The 17923-nt window shown below is 47.1% G+C and overlaps 1 protein-coding gene across 2 annotated transcripts in view; it reads left to right on the top strand.

The window, feature by feature from the left end:
* hectd2 (HECT domain containing 2) overlaps positions 1 to 17923 on the top strand; it is a 55794-nt gene that overhangs the window by 16442 nt on the left and 21429 nt on the right. For both annotated transcript variants that reach the window (XR_520406.1, XM_008287516.1), the window contains exons 6-14: positions 404 to 468; positions 682 to 727; positions 3218 to 3327; positions 5669 to 5817; positions 5905 to 6028; positions 7582 to 7678; positions 7753 to 7860; positions 9444 to 9576; positions 13295 to 13383. Coding sequence is in view for 1 of the 2 variants with exons in the window: in XM_008287516.1 (XP_008285738.1) it covers positions 404 to 468; positions 682 to 727; positions 3218 to 3327; positions 5669 to 5817; positions 5905 to 6028; positions 7582 to 7678; positions 7753 to 7860; positions 9444 to 9576; positions 13295 to 13383 (921 nt within the window). In the remaining variant the exon portion in view is untranslated. The remainder of the gene's footprint in view (positions 1 to 403; positions 469 to 681; positions 728 to 3217; positions 3328 to 5668; positions 5818 to 5904; positions 6029 to 7581; positions 7679 to 7752; positions 7861 to 9443; positions 9577 to 13294; positions 13384 to 17923) is intronic.

The raw sequence follows: 17923 nt of genomic DNA, 5'->3' as shown, positions 1-17923 counted from the left end.
TTTTACAGAATCTGGTTTGAAAAATCTGCTTGTTTTGGTGCTTTTTTAAAATATGAATTATACAGAATTATCACAGTTTCAAGCTCAGAGTTCTTTTCAGAGGAAAAGACGCGTCTGAAAGTAGAAAATCCAACAATTCCTCTGACTTCACAGTTTCTGGCTCAGATTCATGTTGATATTTCGGCGGTTGAAGATGACGTGCCGACAGGTTGTGGGCTCCACAGGGTGAAGTCTGTGAACACACCTCACGCTGTCCTCGTGCTACTAGCTGACCTTCCTGGTTAAGTAGAGGTCAGATAAACAGGGCGCCCAGTGCTTTCTGTCTGTGGGTCGCTGACCTTCAGCGCTGTTGATTCAAGCTTCTGTTTGTGGACACTGAGCCTGTTGTGGTCGTGTGTTTCAGCCTCAGGACATCCAGAAGTCGGTGTTGAAGGGGATCATCAACAGCCTGCTGAGGGAGTGGAAGGGGTGAGCCACCGCTCGTCTTTATTTCACCGCTTCACAGCAGCACAAGCTCAAATGAACCCACTGTGATCTTAAGTCTGATTTATGGTTCTACGGATGTAGCTGAGCTGTGATGTTCTGTTGAAGGAACACTGGAGCACATCCACATCTCAGAGGTTCATCTACAGCTCGTCTCCAGCTAGCCGTCTCATTCTGCTCTTGTGTTTTTGTTTTCAGGCCTCGGACAAAAGATGACCTGCGAGCTTATTTCATTCTTGTTCAGGTGAGAATAAAACCTCCAGAGACACACTGAAGGCTGTGCGTCAAACACAGATTATTCACCCTCTGCAGTTTGATTCACTGTGGGTTCATTTCTCACTGCGACATGAAGTCCTGCAGCTCTGTGAAGCAGAACCATCAGACTAGAGGTAGACGGGACGTCTGGCTTGTCTGGTGCACTCTGACGCAGCTTTAATGCCGCATGTCATAAAAAAAGACAAAGAATCAGTATTTCCAACATTTGCAGATGTCCAGGTGTTGCCAGTACGAGGAGCAGATATTTTAGATCTATTTCCATCCTCTGCTCCGTGTCAACACTTCCTGCAGTTCAACCAAAAGCTGAATGTTTAAATGAGATATGACACCATGAGTCTGGATCTGGTGGGTTTCTGACCAAACGTCACAGATGAGACGTTCAAGGCCCGTCAGGAAGTAGAAGTTTTGACTATTGTGTCTGTTTTTATGGTGTCTGGCTCTGATCGATGGTGTCGTTTTATTTTAAAGACGACATGCTTTTAAAGCTGCGCTGGATTCTGGGTTCACAGGGTTCACATCTGTCTTTACCTGTCTCAGGTGTCCTTCAGGTAAAACCTGCTTTTGTGCAGGATCTTTACATTTCTCGCTCACATTTTTGTGGCTCCTTAAACGTTCCTTTAATGGTACCAGTTTGATGAAATCAGACCCGATGTGGACCAGACAGCTGGGCTCAGGTTGGGCCGACGTCTCACCAGCTCCTGATGCTGATGTGTAGATACTAAACATGGAGGCCGGTCAGCATCCTGCAGCGGGTCAGCACACCAGAACACTTCCTGGTTCTTTTTCTGTTCCTCTGTTCCTGTCTTTGGCCCGTCTCGGTCCAGTATTCTGTCGTCTCTCCTTTCCCCGTCCTCCCTGCAGCCTGATGTCCATATAAGGTTGTGGGCTCAGAATCAGATAAAGGCAGGAATCCACAGTAGCTCCGCTGTGGTTCTACGCTCCATCAGAACACTCAGACCTCTGAGTCGGTCCCGGCTGACTCTGAGGACTTGGTCTTGGTCCTGCAGCTCTCATGAGAACAGAACCACAGCAGACGGGGTGAGGTCATGGTGTAGCCGAGGCCTGCTGGTTTCCATCTGATGACGACTCTCCTCCTTTGTGGGCTCTGCTGGGTTTTGGTTCTTCTCTTTGCTTCTTCCTCCATCTGTGTTAAAACTCTGACTCGGAGCTGAAGCCGCCTCTCTGGACTTTGTAAGGATCAGAACCAGCACTGATGGTGTCGAGCATGTTGTCAGGAGACATGTGAGACCTCCTGGTTTATCTGAACAAGTTCCTGTCTTCTTCCTCCTTCGGTCCTTTGAGTTCTGATGCTGGCTCAGTTCTGTAATGAAGACATGAGGCCCATTTGTCTTCTTCCTCTTGTCCAAATAAATGTGCTGTTGGGTTGAAACGTTCCCAGATCAGAGGTTTGAACCTACAAACTTCCATGTTCTGAACACATACGTAGGTTTCTCCCCCAGGTCCACGCTGAGCCCGGCTCTGGATCACACAGATCCATCAAACGTGTTGTGCAATAAGTTTTATTCTTATTGATTTAATTATCTGTTACACAATGTGTGGCCCAGTGTGGTGTCTGTCATCAGTGCAGCATCTCCAACGTTCTTCTGAACACACGTCACATGTTTAGTCATCACCAAACATTCTGCTTGGCCTGAGGTGGAGGTGGAGGTGGAGGTGGAGGTGGAGGAGGAGGTGGAGGTGGAGATGGAGATGGAGCTGGAGGTGGGGGTGTGTTTCTTCTCACCTGCACAGGTTAGGGTGAGGCTAGTTCACAACACAGAGAGGTCCTGCTGGACATTTACTGCTCGTCCTTCTCTGTTCCTCTCTTCTCCTGTTCTCCACTGAAACTGTCCAAATGTTCAGGAATGTCTAGCATCCTATAGTTGTACTTTCAGGCCTTAAAATCTTAAATGCAATGTTACAACTCCTTAGAATGAATTAGATTATGAAGGTGACAGACCTTATGTGAAGGTCCAGCATTTAGGTGTTCTTGGGGGAACCAACGTGGACCCATCACCACTCAGCCTGGAGTTGATGGAGCACAGTGTGGCGTGCAGGCTGATGCCATCCTCTCATAGAGAAGCAGCTGCTTCTAGAAGCTAGCATTGCCTCCGATCACGTGTTCATCGAATGTGTCGGTGTGTGAGTTCAACGAGGAACAAGAACGCTGCACGTAGCGCGTGACTGAAGTCTGCTGAAGATAAACACAGAAATGATGCACAAACACACCAGAACAGGACCAAGCAACAGGTCTTAAATGATCCTTCCATGCAGACTTTAAACTCCGGAGGTGTCACAACATGCAGCGGAGAGGAAGAAGTCCACGTCAGGGTTTCAGCTCAGATGTTGGATCTTCTGGAGTCACTTTCTGCACCAAACGTGGACCAGATCAGCCTCGTTCTCTCTGAAGTTCTGTCTAATCTGACTGTCACAGTGTTGTTCTGCTCTCTTTGCACAGAACCCTCAGTACTCCAGTACCAGCACCTACGTGATCTACGCTCACCTGCTGAGGCAGATCGCAGCTTTATCTGAGGCCGACCACCACTTCCTGGTTCACTGGCTCAAGAAGTAAGTCCAAAGTGTGTTTCTATGTTTCTAGCGCTGGTGACCTACAGGCAACAGGTTCTGGATAAACCCGTAAACTGTCAGGTTTGACAACAGGATCAAAGCCTTTGTTGTTCTTCTCGTATCCAAACTGGGTCAGATGAGAGTCGTGTTGTATGTTGAGCAGCTTGTGAAGCCCTCTGTGGAGGCTGGCTGACCTGGAGCTCTGTGAATAGCTGCTGGATGTGTAGGCGTTCTGGCTCTTGGCGTCTCGTCTTGCAGCAGGGTTAGCAGGTGATTGATTGTGAGATGGGAACGTAAATTCAGAGTGTTTCCATCTCTGGCAGGAAATGCTCTCTGGCTCGCCGCTTCATGCAGATCTCTGACACGGCGCCGGGCGTGATGGATCCCTCTTGTCGCTTCGCTGCCGCCCCCGGCCTCTGACACAACGCAGCAGTTGCATTCTTGTGAGCAACCAGCTTGTTTTTCATCTGCGTCTTTGTTTTTCCTCCTCTAGTCCGGCCACACAGTTGGACTTTGTGCCAACTCTTCCCGGCGTGTGGAAGCCTCGAGCATGCCAGAGCGCTGAATGAAGATGATTAACGTGATTCGTATTAGGACGGGGTGTCAGAGGTCAACACCGCCTCGGTGCCGACCCAAATCGTCCTGCAACAAGTGTTGAGAACGGTCCAAAGCTGCTCTGGCCTCGTTGAGTTTCGGGTCATAATTTAGTTTATTTCATTGTTATTTAGAGTTTGTACCAAATAAAGGTGAGGAGTGGTACCGGCACCGGGAGCCCAGGACAGCACAGAGACCACATGGACAACCACACAGCTGGAGGGTGTTTAAGTCTCCTGTGGCTGCATTTAGTGAAAACACAAAACAAACTGCCATCATGGAGACGGCATCCTTTTGCTACGTCAGCATAAACTCGACTTTTATCCGACGCTTGCTTATATTTGCATCCACTCTGACTGGGAGCAGCTGTCGTCGTCCTAATCCATGACGTGGTCTTGGTCCTCACATAGGCAAGGACCAGGATGCAATCAGACGGTTCTGAGACTGTTGATCGTAAAACAGCAACACTATAAACCCTACATGACTTAAAGCAGCGTCCTTGTGCAGTCCCGCTCTGCTCCTGAGCTCCTTCAGCGCTCGCAGGACTCCGTGGAGGTCCTGTTGTGTAGAAATGTCAAACCGCACACACGGCGGACGCTGAAGGTCCTGAACAGGGTCAACATGGTGGCACTTGAGCTTCATGTTGGGGAGGAGAACGGTGTGGCCAGGAGCCAGGGCTGGTGTTGAGTGATGATCGGGTTGCTGTGGCCGTCCAACGGTCGAGCCACATTCAGGCTGTTTGCACCGAATGTTCTCGTTCAAACACCTCAAGAAGTTCCAGGTACGTTAGTGGTCTGGGGAGTTAAATCACGGTGCACCAACGCTCGTGGTGCTCATGACCTCACACTCCTTTTCCAGAATCTGAGGCTCTGCCACTGGGAAAGCTGCAGTTTCTTCTCTTGGTGGTGGCTGCAGACCCACCAGCTATGTCCTCCATGTGAAGGTTGGACTACTGAGCTGCTGACCAACACAGGATGTGATGTTAGCTCTCCAGGACCTAGCAGTGGTCACTAGAGCATATGTGACAGAGCTCCTGCTGTTGATGTCCAGATGTATGACGGTGACCTGCTCTGTGGACCCAGAAGCTTCACACTCAGCTCCTCGTGTCCTCAGCAAAACGCCCACCAAGCGTCAAGTAGATGGGATAAGCCACTGAGACATGAAGAGCAGACACACACTCCTTGGTTAGTGACTTGACAAACACTTGGCTGCTGGTATCTTCTGCTGCTGAGTCACGACGCTCTCACAGCGTTAATGGAACAACAGAACCAGACGTGATCGGCACACCGACTGCCAGAGAGCTTCTCAGTGTTGTCCAGTCAGACAACAACATTGTGCTGCTCCACAAACGTCTCCCGTCTTGATTTATTCCGTTGTTCATGAACTTTGCAGCACGTGAACGTGGTCCAGCGGTGCAGTGGAGGCTTTGAAGCTCGGCGCCGCCGCCAGCCAGGACAGCTGTACGCCAGCTTCTGTGTGTCTGCGTCTCTGGCTGGACACAGCGTTTGGATCCGTGCTGTTTGTGGCTGTGATTTACTAGCAAGCTGCTTCAAATTACAAGTTCTGTTTAGTTCTGCTCCCATCCAGAAACCCAGTTTCTCCATCCAGCGCTGCTATTTTTTCCTCTTCTTTTGCTGCCTTCCAGCGTCTATTTTTGCTCGTATGTATGTTTCAGGGTATGTGCAGCTCTGCTCTGCCAAGCCGCCGCCGCCGCCGCTCTGTTAACTCTGTGTGTCCGTGTGCTCAGGCTGTCGGCCCGGCGCTTCAGGCAGCTGGTGGAGCGCCTCCTGCAGTTCATCTCCACCCGGCTGTTCCCCGCTGAGCCGGACGACCTTCCTCCTCTGACCAAGTGCTCCTGGTGGATCCCCTCGGCCACCAAAGTGCTCAGCCTGTTCAGTGAGTCGCTCATACACCAAACACTGACTGCTTGTGTCTGTACGCTGTTCACTCACATCTGACTTTCTGTCTACTTCCTCCTCCCAGATGCAGCCAACAGCGTCTCGTCTCCTCCCATCATGCCCTTCACTGACTTCTACAACATCACTCTGGAGCACATAGACTTCATGGAGGAGTACCGGACCTGGCAGAGCTACGGCAACTCAAACAGGTCAGACTCTTTCTCTGGCTGCTGGGATCCTCTGGTTTCCTGCGGCTGTGTGGAAACGGCACAACCACGACCAGAAGGAGAGAGAACTCAGACGTGTCTTCTGTGGAGCGCGACAGTTATAGCGCCATAAATCATCATCAAAGAAAAAGTCGAAAGTTGAAATGATTTAATTTGTGATTTTACAACAAAGCCAGTGGGCGTGTCTAGATGTTGTGTCCACATACTGGAGATGTTTAACTGCTTCCATCTGTGATCATCTCCTCTGTGTGCACTGCATCCCAAAGCATCTGAGTCTTTGTCATGTGACTGTTACGGTGAACTCGTCTGTAGTTGTGCTCTATTGTTGGCAGTTTTTTAAAAATGAGACCCTTAAAGAAACATCATTGTGATGAAATATCACAAATTTGTAGCTTTGGTTTGGTTGTGTTTCATGAAGGAGCTACAGATCCAACAAGTCCTTCTGGTTTCACAGTCACTGGCTCCAACAACTGGGTCAGTTTTTACATTATAGATGTTTTTTTGTTTTAAAGATGTGCCCGTGGGCTTTGGGGTTCAGAGGGTTAAACTTGACAGAGCAGCTTTAAGTGATCACGGAGGTGCTTCGGTCATGTCTCCATACGTCTGTCCTTACACACAGTTCAGCTGAAAAGGTCTTTATCTTCTGCCTGTTGGTCCAGAGGAGCTCGTCAGGGCTCGTCAGATGCACCGAGGAGCTCAGAACAGAATGCGATTCATGCAAACGCTCTATTTTTGACAAATGTTTACATAAAACATGTAGGAATCATTGATTGATTCTAATCTTAGATTCAGTTCATTTTCCCAAAGTAATGAGACGTCAGAGAGCTGGTGGAAGGTTAGAGTCTGATCAGTCTTGCTGTTTTTATCGTGTTTAGCTGTAAAATAAATTTCTTTTTAAGCCTCCTTTGGGTTTGGAAGTCCACAGGATCATTAAATGAGTCGTGTCAGCACTAAGCGATGAGAACTAGAAGCTGCTCTGCTGCCAGTTTCTACCAAATGATGGAGCGCAGACGGCCGGGATGTGAGTTTTCTAAGGAAAGCTTTGGTCTGGCTGCTAATGTGGACCAGAACCAGCAGCCACGTGACAGCACATCAGCCTGACTAAGTGCAGCCCGTGACCGAGAGCCGTGTTAGCAGCGTTTGAAGATTCCTGGAAGTCAGTTTGAGTCTGTCGTCCCGAGCAGACGTGAAGCAACGTTCCCACAGCTGCCGTTTATCCAGAACCGTGGAAACACTCGCAGAAGCCACGACGTCTGTTTCACGCTGCGTCACGGCTCGTTAACGTCGATAAAGAAAATGGATCCAGAGTTTAGAGTTGAGACGACGGCCTCTGAAAGTCCCTGGCTGGAGACTCGTGTGGCTCGGAGGGTTTAAACCTGTTGGTTTGAGTCAAACGTGTCACTTTAAAACACTCAGAGTCGTTTTGCTCTGCAGGCTGTAAAGACGTCTGTATTTCTGTAACAGATGAGAGCAAAACTAATCACGTAACACCCTTTCAGGACGGCTAACTTTGTATACGTCTTCTGCTCTCTCAGGTTCTCCTTCTGTCAGTTTCCCTTCATCCTGTCGACGGTGGTGAAGAAAGCCATCATCCAGAAAGACTCGGAGCAGCAGATGATCAGCCAGGCCAGGGTGAGCCTCCTACAGCATCCCACAGACACATCACACATCAACAGACTTCTAACGTGTGCGTTTGTGTTTCACAGCAAAGTCTGGTCAGTAAAGTTTCTCGCAGGCAGAGAGTCGACATGAACCTTCTGTTCCTCAACATTAAAGTACGACGAGCGCAGCTCCTCAGCGACTCACTGGATGAGGTGAGACATGATCACAGCCTCCAGGTCACTGGTTTGCTCCACGTCGGTCCTGAAAAGCAGAAATCTAAAACAACATATGAGAAAATAATGAACAAGCAGATGTGCACTGATTCCGTTTGGAGCAGCCAATCAGCTTGTTGGTCTCGGGGTCACATGACGCTGGATTTGAAAGCCTTTATTGGTGGACGTCTGTGAAAAGGATGTAAAATGAGCATTTAATAGTCGAGATTTCATTGTTTAATTATAATAAATTAGCAAAAATAAATATGATTAAATGAATAAATAAAATGTTTTGTGTGCAGGTTCGTAGGTTAATGCCATTTTTATTTATTTCAAACAAAATCTACAGTTAATACGTAAAATATGAAGCTCCTGAATATCAGGTTTAATTAGACACTTTCACTAAATCATTAAAATATTTTAACTAATCAGCATCAACATGAACATTTCCCAGTTTCCTACTTCCAATAACACTTATTTTATGTATTACAAGTTTTCTGAATTTTAATCTTTAAATATGTATATTAAGAATGATCTAAATATGCAGCAGCTGCATTTAATTCCAGAGCAGAAATCTGAATATATAGAATAAAGTTTAAATTAATTTATTGTGTCGACATGTTGAAGTCAGATGTTTTTATGGAGGGGATTTTTATGCATCTTTAAATTAGAACATACAGCCAGTGAAAATCCATTTTAGAAATGAAATGTTCCTTAAATCAGGCTGTGAATCGTTCATGAACAAACCTTCAACACATGGAAGGAACCAGAGCCGGAGGGTTTGGTGCATGTGCAGGTTTCTGAGTCGTAGATGGAGGAAAAACTCATTTGGAGGAAACAGCCTCCAAATGAGTTTATCGTACCTGAAATATGCACAAATACACAAAGTCTAGTAAAATAAACTCCTACCTTTGTGTTTTGGACTGTTTTTCTCCTCTAAAGATGACACGTTATGGAAACAAAATGACCCAAAGTCTTGAACTGAGCAGAGCATTAAGACATGTTTTAATGATGTATGTGTGGAGTTCTGGTGCCGTTTGAATGAACCCCTCACACCTCTAGCCCCAACCAGGAAGAGAACAGCCTCAGGTTCTTCTGTTCCACAGATTCATCTCTAACGTATCTCAGTTTAGTTACCAAATGCACAGACTGTCTGCAGCGAATGAAGGAAGGAATTCATGTCACAGACGGACGTCTCGGCTGGAACGTTTCAGACTGAGGGTTTGATAACAAGCGACAAATAGACTTTTTGTGAGGAAGAAAATAAGCAAATTTTGTGGTGTGGGAACACTGGGAGAGGCAGCTGAGGACCAGCAAGTATGCCTTTAATGTTCTGCATTCATGTGTCGACCTCAAACACTCGGTCTCAACCCAACCGTAAATCTGAAGCAGTGAGGTTCAGACTAATTGTCTTTAATTTTTCGTCTGCAGAAGTTTACATGATGGTTTAATTTTTGCATTTGAAGTCTGAAGGAAACAACTTTGCAAACGATGTGACAGCGAGGGTGAAGAATGTCCTCCAGACTGTCTTCTCACAGACCAATCATTTGTGCAGAACAACATCCTGTTTGTTCTTCCTGCAGCTGATGAGGAAGCGGTGCGACCTGAAGAAGAAGCTGCGGGTGACGTTTGTCGGGGAGGCCGGTCTGGACATGGGCGGCCTGACCAAGGAGTGGTTCCTGCTGCTGGTGCGACAGATCTTCCACACGGACTACGGTGAGGTCCAGTGATCGAGCCCTTTGTCAGACACAGAAGCACTTGTTGTGTTGCTCGTTCACACTGAACCAGCCTCTGCTAGATAAATGGAAACGCGGTTCTTTGAGCAGATCCTCAGGGAGCAGCTGTGAGCACCAGATAAGGTTGTGAATCTGGAAGCTCAGTCCGTCTGATACGCAGGCAGCGGAAAGTGAAGCCGCACTTTATTGAGAACAAGCGGAAAGAAAATCATATTTTTATTGGATAAAAGTGGAAAGTACATTTTTATGAGCCGGGCCTCGGTGGACGAGTCCTGAGAGCGTTCAGGTCAGCGAGCAGCAGCAATAAGTGTCAGATGGCTGAGCGGAGCGGTCGCTGTTGGTTTTGCAAAGTCTGCAATTAACTCTCATTTCAGGCAGTTTCATATTTTGACTGTGTTCCTCTCTCTGGCTGTAATATGTCTGCATGTCTGTCGGCCTCTCGTCTCTCTGAGTCCTTCAATCCCACCGACACAGTTTACGACACAGTTCCTCCTCAGCCAGTCCTAAACACACGCACAAATCCACTCGTCGCATGTCCAGCGTCCATAAATCAAACTGGAAGACGCTCCTCAATCTGCTCTCACACTAGCCAGAGTGGGCTTTTCATTCAGAGAAGCCTCCTTGTTGTCTGAGCAGAGCCAACAAACTGCTGAACAGCCGGCACTCGTCGGCACAGTGGTGTCCAAGGTTATCTCATTTACCAAGCTCCAGAAGAAGTCCTGTGATAGAGCCTGGTTCAGCATTACACATGTGATGATGTAGTGAGCAGTAGGTGCTATGTGGCGTGAACGTTTCTGAAAACCACCCCCTAATCTGCACGTTTCCATTGTGATTCTGTTCCGAGCTGACAAACTACAACAGAACTGGAGTCCACTAGCTAGAGGGTTAAAGTGAAGACAAGGACCTGGAGGGCTCGGCCATGTTTAACCCATCAGCATTGAACCCTACGTAGTCAGTACCTGCCTTGGAGCAGATTCTGGTCTGGCTCCTGAAAGAGCTTCTAGCAGAGCAGCTCCTGCCATCAGAGCATCTGTACAGGCGTATTGTTCCTGGTAATGAAGGAACATGTCTTCCAGCCCAGAAGTGGGACTCACTGATGCATTCTGAACAGTTTTTGTTCAACAGCAGAGCTCTGCTTTGGACATGAAGACCTTTAGGATCCCCTCTGACTTCCTGTTGTATCCTACCTGCAGCTGGACCCCTACCCTCCTGCTTTGTGGAGCGTCCTGTACTTTTTCCTTTCTTGCACAATTCACAGCTTCCACAATCTTGAGCAACAGTTACTGGGATTAATAAAGTCTGTCGGTGGGTTTTGCCGACAATAAATTATTATTTTTTTAATCCTTTAATTTTATTTTGCAACCAGCGGCCGGGTCACAGTTTGTTCTACGACTGTTTCTCAAATGTCCACTTTTAAAAAGCAGACTGACACTTTTCAGAGCCGCTATTTGAACCCACATCATTTTGTTCAGTGTGTTTCCATCACGGCTGCTGAAGGTCCACCAGAAACGTTCTCACGTCACTTCAGGGTGAAACAATCTTCTTCTTCCACTGGTGATATTCTGGTTCAGCCTTCTCCACCGAGCTGGGATCTGCATAAAAACTCCTTGAACAGAAACCAAGCGAGCGTCTGTGTCTTCGACGTCTCGCTCGCTCTCGGTTGTTCTTTCCATCGTCGCTCCATCTTTCCGCGGTCGTCGGTGTTTTTCGGTGCCAGAGGACGTCGGCCCAAAGCAACACACTCAATGAAAGCTGTGTTCCCCTCATTAGCAGCAGCAGCAGCAGCAGGGAAAACACACACACACACACACACACACACACACACACACACACACACACACACACACACAGGCCCTTTCATGAAGCGGTGTCGGGTTCTGGTGTCGGAGATGTGAGCGGTCCAGATGTGCGTCTCGGCTCAGAACAGACCGCTGCTGTTCCTCGGAGCTGGAAAAGCTTCACAACCTGCTCGTTATCCTCTCGTCTTCTTTCTAAAGTCGCTCTGACTCTCACTAAAGACGTCAACAACTGAACACACGGTGACCGTGGACCAGGTGTTGACAGGTGATGCAGAGGAACCTCCAGATAAGAACTGACGCCTTTAAAGATAATTTAAATAAAGAATGATTACAGATTTCCAGATTGAGACGAGCTTCACTGGGCAGCATGATGAACACGTCACACAGTCAGCAGGATGGTTGGATTTTATTCTAAGTTCTTACATTTGTAGGTGGTAGCTGTTGTGAACACTTGGTTGTTTATTCTTCAATTTGTATTCCATTATTCTTTCCTTTTTTAATTTGCTCTTTGTGCTTCTGCCTTCATCTGGCTTCCATCCCTGCGTCTCTTTTCTCTCCCACTGATTAATTGGTTCATGATTCTCCGTTGTTAGGAAGGTCGGGATCATCCTGATCACCCCAGAGAGACGGTTTGAGCAGTCAGCAGTAAATCTAATCATCGTCACCACCGGTGAACAGATTACATCTCCTGACCCAGATGGAGCAGCTTCATGCTCTGTGTGTTCAGATCTGTCTGGTTTTGAAGTTAGTGACCCAGGCCAGCAAATACAACGATGGCTTTCCACTGCAGGCTTCAGGACAAACGTGAGGTGGTGCAGAGTTTTACAGGAACTGGCCTCCAGCCTTTGGTTTCTTGCTTTCCACTGGATTGAACAGCTTTAACTGAAATGTTAGCTCCAACTGTGCCAAAGCTACAACAAATATTTACTGGATTTTATCTGGTTCTGTAGCACGTAGGAGATACAGCATGTTGTGTTGTGTTGCTACGCTAGATTAGATCAGATTAGATTAGATTAGATAGAACTTCATTCATCCCTTTGGTAGGGTACCGCAGGAAAATTGTTGAAGTGCTATGCTATGCTATGCTATGCTATGCTATGCCGTGTTATGTTGCTATGCTATGTTATGCTATGCTATGTCATGTTGCTATGCTATGTTAATGTTATGTTTAGTTTTGCTCTCAGTGTTAAAGTGAATGTTTTAGAGAAGACTGTGACACAACAAGGAAAGATGCATTTAGCCGTTTAGCACCAAACTGCATTTAGCAGCTTTTCAGGGAAGCTCAGAAGTATGCGACCTGCACTAGAGGTTTGGTCCTGCCTCTGAAACAGCCCAGAAAGAGGTTCTAGGGGGCAGTTCCTGCAGCCGGGGCGCCCTAAAACGACCCCACAAATTCCTGCAGTTGGAAAATACCTTTAACAGAAAACAGACTGAGTAAAATAAAGTCTCTCGTAAAAGTGGTGTCAGAGTTAAACTCCGATGGGACTGTCAGGAGTAGAAGAGCCTGGAGGAACCTGCTGGGGTTCCTCACTGCTGTCTGTGGAGGAACTGCTCACAGAGATCCTGACACAAACATTCTTCGTGGGGTTTGGGGTTCTCTGGCCTGTTCTCTGAATTCCTCCGGAAACCTTCCGAGCAGGCAGGGTTCTTTGAAGATCCTCAGAGTTCCTTGAGGTTCTCCTTATTCTAGGAGAGAACATCAGTATTTGCTTCATAGGTCAACTCCACAGTTTGCTCAGGTCGTTGTACAACGTCTGATCATCACTGGGTCACTTTGTCTTCATGCTTCTTCAGTCTCATCCTCTTCCATCCCCTCCTTCCTCCTACCTGCCTTACCTTTTAATCCACACGTGTCTAGTTTGCTTCAGGTTTCTGATGATGTTTGTGTTGTGGTTCCAGGAATGTTCACCTACATGAAGGACTCGCGCTGCCATTGGTTCAGCAGTTGGAAGTGTGACAACTATTCTGAGTTCCAGTTGGTTGGGACTGTATCCTTTAATCAAGCAGAAAGAAGTCCGGGTACGTACACCCATTTCTGTGGTACTGATCCATGTCTGGCGGGTTTCAGAGGACTGTGTTGGTGTCTGAACAGTTTTTATCTTTGTTAGACTTTATATCAGCTCAAATCGTTCTCCTGCTTCCCTTCTTTGATTTGTGCACAAAACCATCAAAACCATCAAAACCATCAAAGCCGTGGACATATTTGGTGTCTGAGGATTCAGAATTTGCTTGTCTGTGCAAAAATAGCATCAATTTTCTTTTGTTCCACAAGTGTTGAGTAGAAGAGCAGCCTGAGGACACAGTGAACACTGTCAGCCTGTTTGCAGCATTTTGACGACAAAAGTTCCACAAATGTGAACTTCTATGAACATAAATGATGAATTCTTCTCACTGACTGGTCTATAAGCTACAGCCGTTTATTTTATTCTGGATGTTTTTGCTCCAGAATGGGAAGTGATGGGATGGAAGAGGTTTGAATTTCCTTCCACTGCTAGCATGATGCATCCATCTGTAGAGATCCTGATGAGCGGATGTCCTGTAGTCGTTGGCTGGTAGCAGTGATTCTCCAGAGGCCTTCATGTTTTATTCACATGAATACAAGCTGTCAGGTGGCAGGTTGAATTGAAATGAAAGCGTGCTTTGTTCTCCGTTGGGTTGTCGGTGGACCAGAGTGTTCTGATGAGCACCTGGACCGACCGACCACATTAGCATGTCAAAGCTCTTTCATGATGTTCAGAGCTTCATGGTTCCACAGCCTGGAGGTGTTTGTCTCCTGCAGACAAAGCTGCACGCCGTTCTGTTGGATGTCTGGACTGTAACACCCTCATACCCCCTCATGAACTGCCCCTCTCAGCCTTTACTGTCACCCTCCTCTGTTTTAAACCAACGAGGAGAAAAACATCCCATAATGTGTGTTTCAAGGCTGCGAAGCTGCACACGAACCGAACACGTCTCAGCCCAGAATGTAGAGTTCTAGAATCAGTTCTCCAGAACACGGCAGCCTCAGTGGCTTCAGCGCCACGGGCCTCAGAACCGACGCATAGAGAACAACAAGCACTTTAAATATTACAGGAGACATTTTTAGTTTTTCACAGGCTGTGTTCTGAAGGTGTCGACATCACTCTGTGTTTGTGTGTGTGTGCTGTAGCTTGGACCAGAAGCCGATGGTTTTGTTCTTCCTGTTTTCTTCATGCTTTGAAGTAAAGCCCTGCAGCTCTGGAGCTTCTTGAACACATTTATAAACACCAGTAATCTATACCATGCATGCATGTTCAGGCTTTAAACGGGAGTCACGTGCACTAAGCGGCACACAGAAGGTACATCTGTGGCTTTCTCATGCAAAATAATGCACAAACTATGTAAAGATGTACAGGACGTGTGATCATTAAAGGAAATCCAAGTTTTTACCCGGAAGCTAGAAGTTCTGGATTTGTTTTGCTTCTTGCAGAGACATCATACTTTCCATTTAGTGCTCCTGATGTTGGGAGCAGCAGCACTTTGGGGAGACGTGTGGTTTGGGTTAAATCTGGGTTCAGTAAAAGCAGCTTATCACAGCATTTACACCAAGACAGTGATTGTTCCTGATCCCACCAGGTGCTTTAAGTCCCTAAACAAAAGCTTTGTTCATGCTTTTGTTGCTTCTGTTGGAGTTGTTGCTTCACAATCGTGGATATTCCAAGAAAACCAAGAGACAAGAGACATGACTCCCATTGTTCTTTTTAAAGGTAGTAACACACGATGAGGTCGTATCCAGCAGCTTTCTGACTAAAACCTCAAACAGCTGCACGTTTCTTCTTCCTGCAGCCTGTTGAGCAGCAGGTTTAAACCTTTAGACGCTCACAGCTCCATGCATTAGACAGTTGGTGTGTTCAGTAGCAGATGGTGTTCAGGTGGACACAAGTCAACAAGCTCCAGTGTTTGGATGAGCTTTCTTTTACCTAAAATGACCCCACACTTCCTCTGACTTCATTCTGCTTCTGCAGTTCTCTGAGCAGCCACTTCATATCTCTGGTACTCAGTCGATCCGACTAATAATTGCTGTTACTGATTTCTTAGTCTTCTTCTGTTCTCCCAGGTTTACTTCAGTGGTTTTAGCTCCTGTGAATGCCAACTTTTTTCCTGCTCGTCCAACAGATCAGCTCCTCCATGTTGTTAGGTTCCTTTTTTTTTTTGATAAATCCACGATGGCACCGTCAGGCGATGCTCTGGGACATGCAGTGGAGTAAATACTGGCAGCTAAGTGTTTTTGCTTTTAAATCACAGCAGAAGAAGTGAGTGCAGACAGAGGAACACAACATGGAAACAGCTGGTTTCATAGCAGTGAATGGAAACGTGTCTCACAGCCGTCAGCGTCACTAATCACAATCAGTCTGTTACGTAATGACCCAGCTACAGATGAGCTGGATGGAAACTTTCTGTGCGTCTTTCATGCACGAGTTTCACTTTCTCAGCTTCCCGCGGTGCAGAGTGGCTCTGCTGCTCTTCTGCTGGCTGTAAAATCTGCTTCCAGGACTGTATGTGTTCAGGTACATGCGTGTTCAGCATGTGTGTGAGCAGAGAAGGATCCAGCACTTCAGCCTTCCTTACTAGCCAGCTGGGAACTGTCAAAGGTTATATAACCTAATAGCTGCCTGCTCTTCGCCAGATTACTGTGCGTGTGTGCGAGTACTTGAATTACCCACGTTTGGCGACATAATTGTGTTTACGCAGACACACTGCGGCGATTCAGCTTTCATTTGAGGACAAAAATCAAGACCTCGCAGCGTAAATCAGTCATTTCTAGGATGAAGGCTTTGGACTTGGGGTTAAGTTGGGTTTAGGTTTGGGCGAGTCTTCAGGAAATTAGCACAAGTCAGTGTGTTTGTGTTTAGTTCAGGGCCGGACCAGTGAGCAGCAGATGGAGAGATGGTTGGTCCATGTGCTCCTGGGTGTTCCAGTGCACATGTGCTCACAGCTCATTCTTCTCTGCTTCCTGTTTGGTCGTCATGGCAGCAGTGAACCGCTGCAGAGCGGGAGAGTGAAAGTAACGGGCAGATAAATGAAAGCAGAGCGAGTGTAAAGTGGGATGACGGAGTATAAACAGACGTAAACAGAACGGACCAGGAGGACAGAGACCAGGAGGACAGAGACGGATTCAGACCGACAACCAGCTTCAGCTGCTCGCTGCTCTGCAGGACTGAACTGAAACAACGAGGTGCAAACATGCTAATTTAATAATGCAGCTTCTAACAACCAGAGCTGGCAGAGCCGAGGAGCTGAGCCTGGGTTGAGCTCATTGTTTGTTACGGCTGCCAGACACATAAACTAAGTTTGAAGGGCTTAAGACCGCGTTTTCAATAATCTGTCAGATCAGGACTTTGGCATTTACAGAACTGAATGTTCAGCCCTCGTATTTACACCGTCGTCATCATCACGTCCCAGCAAAGTGCAGCTGCTGCTGCTCTGCAGTCGCTGCAGGTTGAGGCTGTGCAGCACCGTGAGGAGGCCGTCATGATGCGAAGCAGCAGCTTCAGAGGGCCTGGAGGCTTCAGAGCTGCTCCGTAAGAGGCTTCAGGGATTCGTTGTTGTGTCCAGAGGTTGTGTTACTTCTCAGTTATTTATTGTTTTTATGAAGTTGTCATGTGCTAGGGTTGAAGCCAGGGAGTGTTCCACCTCAGAGCAGCACGTGATGAGACGGCGTCCACCCCCTTCATCACTAGTTAGGCGGATGTCCAACTCCACGTTGACTCTTTGTGCGCCTAAACAACAAGTAGCAGGATTACGGTACGTAGCTCCAGTTTTATGAACAAGCAGGAAATCGAATGGTGGAGATTTAGTCCGGTCGGCTGATTTTACTGTTTTTTGGGATTCTTATATAAAGGATTCAATCAGGACATGAAGAGGGAAGCAAATGAAATGGTGTTTGTTGTGGACACTGAGCCTGCAGGGTTCGACGTGTTCACTCCTGCCGATGTCACTGTTCGCTGTAAATTCAGATTTCTGATGCTCACCATCGCCACCTTGCATCGTCACTTCAGCTGATTTTCATTTGATTGTGCCCCAGAGGGTACTCCCCAGTACCCAGCTGTAAACAACTTTTAACTCTATAGTAACGGTGGCGGCACTCAGCGAGGTCGGTGTCTGGTTGATTCTGAGGTGACGGCAGGTCCAGCCTCCACGGTTCACGGGTTCTGCATCTTGGGGCTACGCAGCGTTATTCATCAAGGACGTCCACAACTAACGCTGTAGAAGGACACAAGCCACGGCATCATCTCACACGTAGATAGAACATCTCCAGCCTTGTTCGTCCGGCCTTGGTTGCCACCAGATTTACTTTAATTAATGTTATTCCAGCTGATCAAGCAAGAATCTAAATCTGATGTCACACGTCTGAATAAATCATTTAATGTGGAACCACATCAGACGATGTCACATCTGCTCATGACACAGATTCAGAGCAGTTGTTTCTCGTCAATATCAATAAAGTTTCAGCCTGTTTCTCTAATTTGAGTTAATATTTGGCTGTGATTACATGAAGTGAGATGTAGA

Source organism: Stegastes partitus, unplaced genomic scaffold (genome assembly GCF_000690725.1).
Source record: "Stegastes partitus isolate 25-593 unplaced genomic scaffold, Stegastes_partitus-1.0.2 Scaffold504, whole genome shotgun sequence".
In the NCBI taxonomy this organism is placed as follows: Eukaryota; Metazoa; Chordata; class Actinopteri; family Pomacentridae; genus Stegastes; species Stegastes partitus.
Note: the sequence above shows the minus strand (reverse complement) of the source record. Positions and strands in the feature narration are given on the sequence as shown.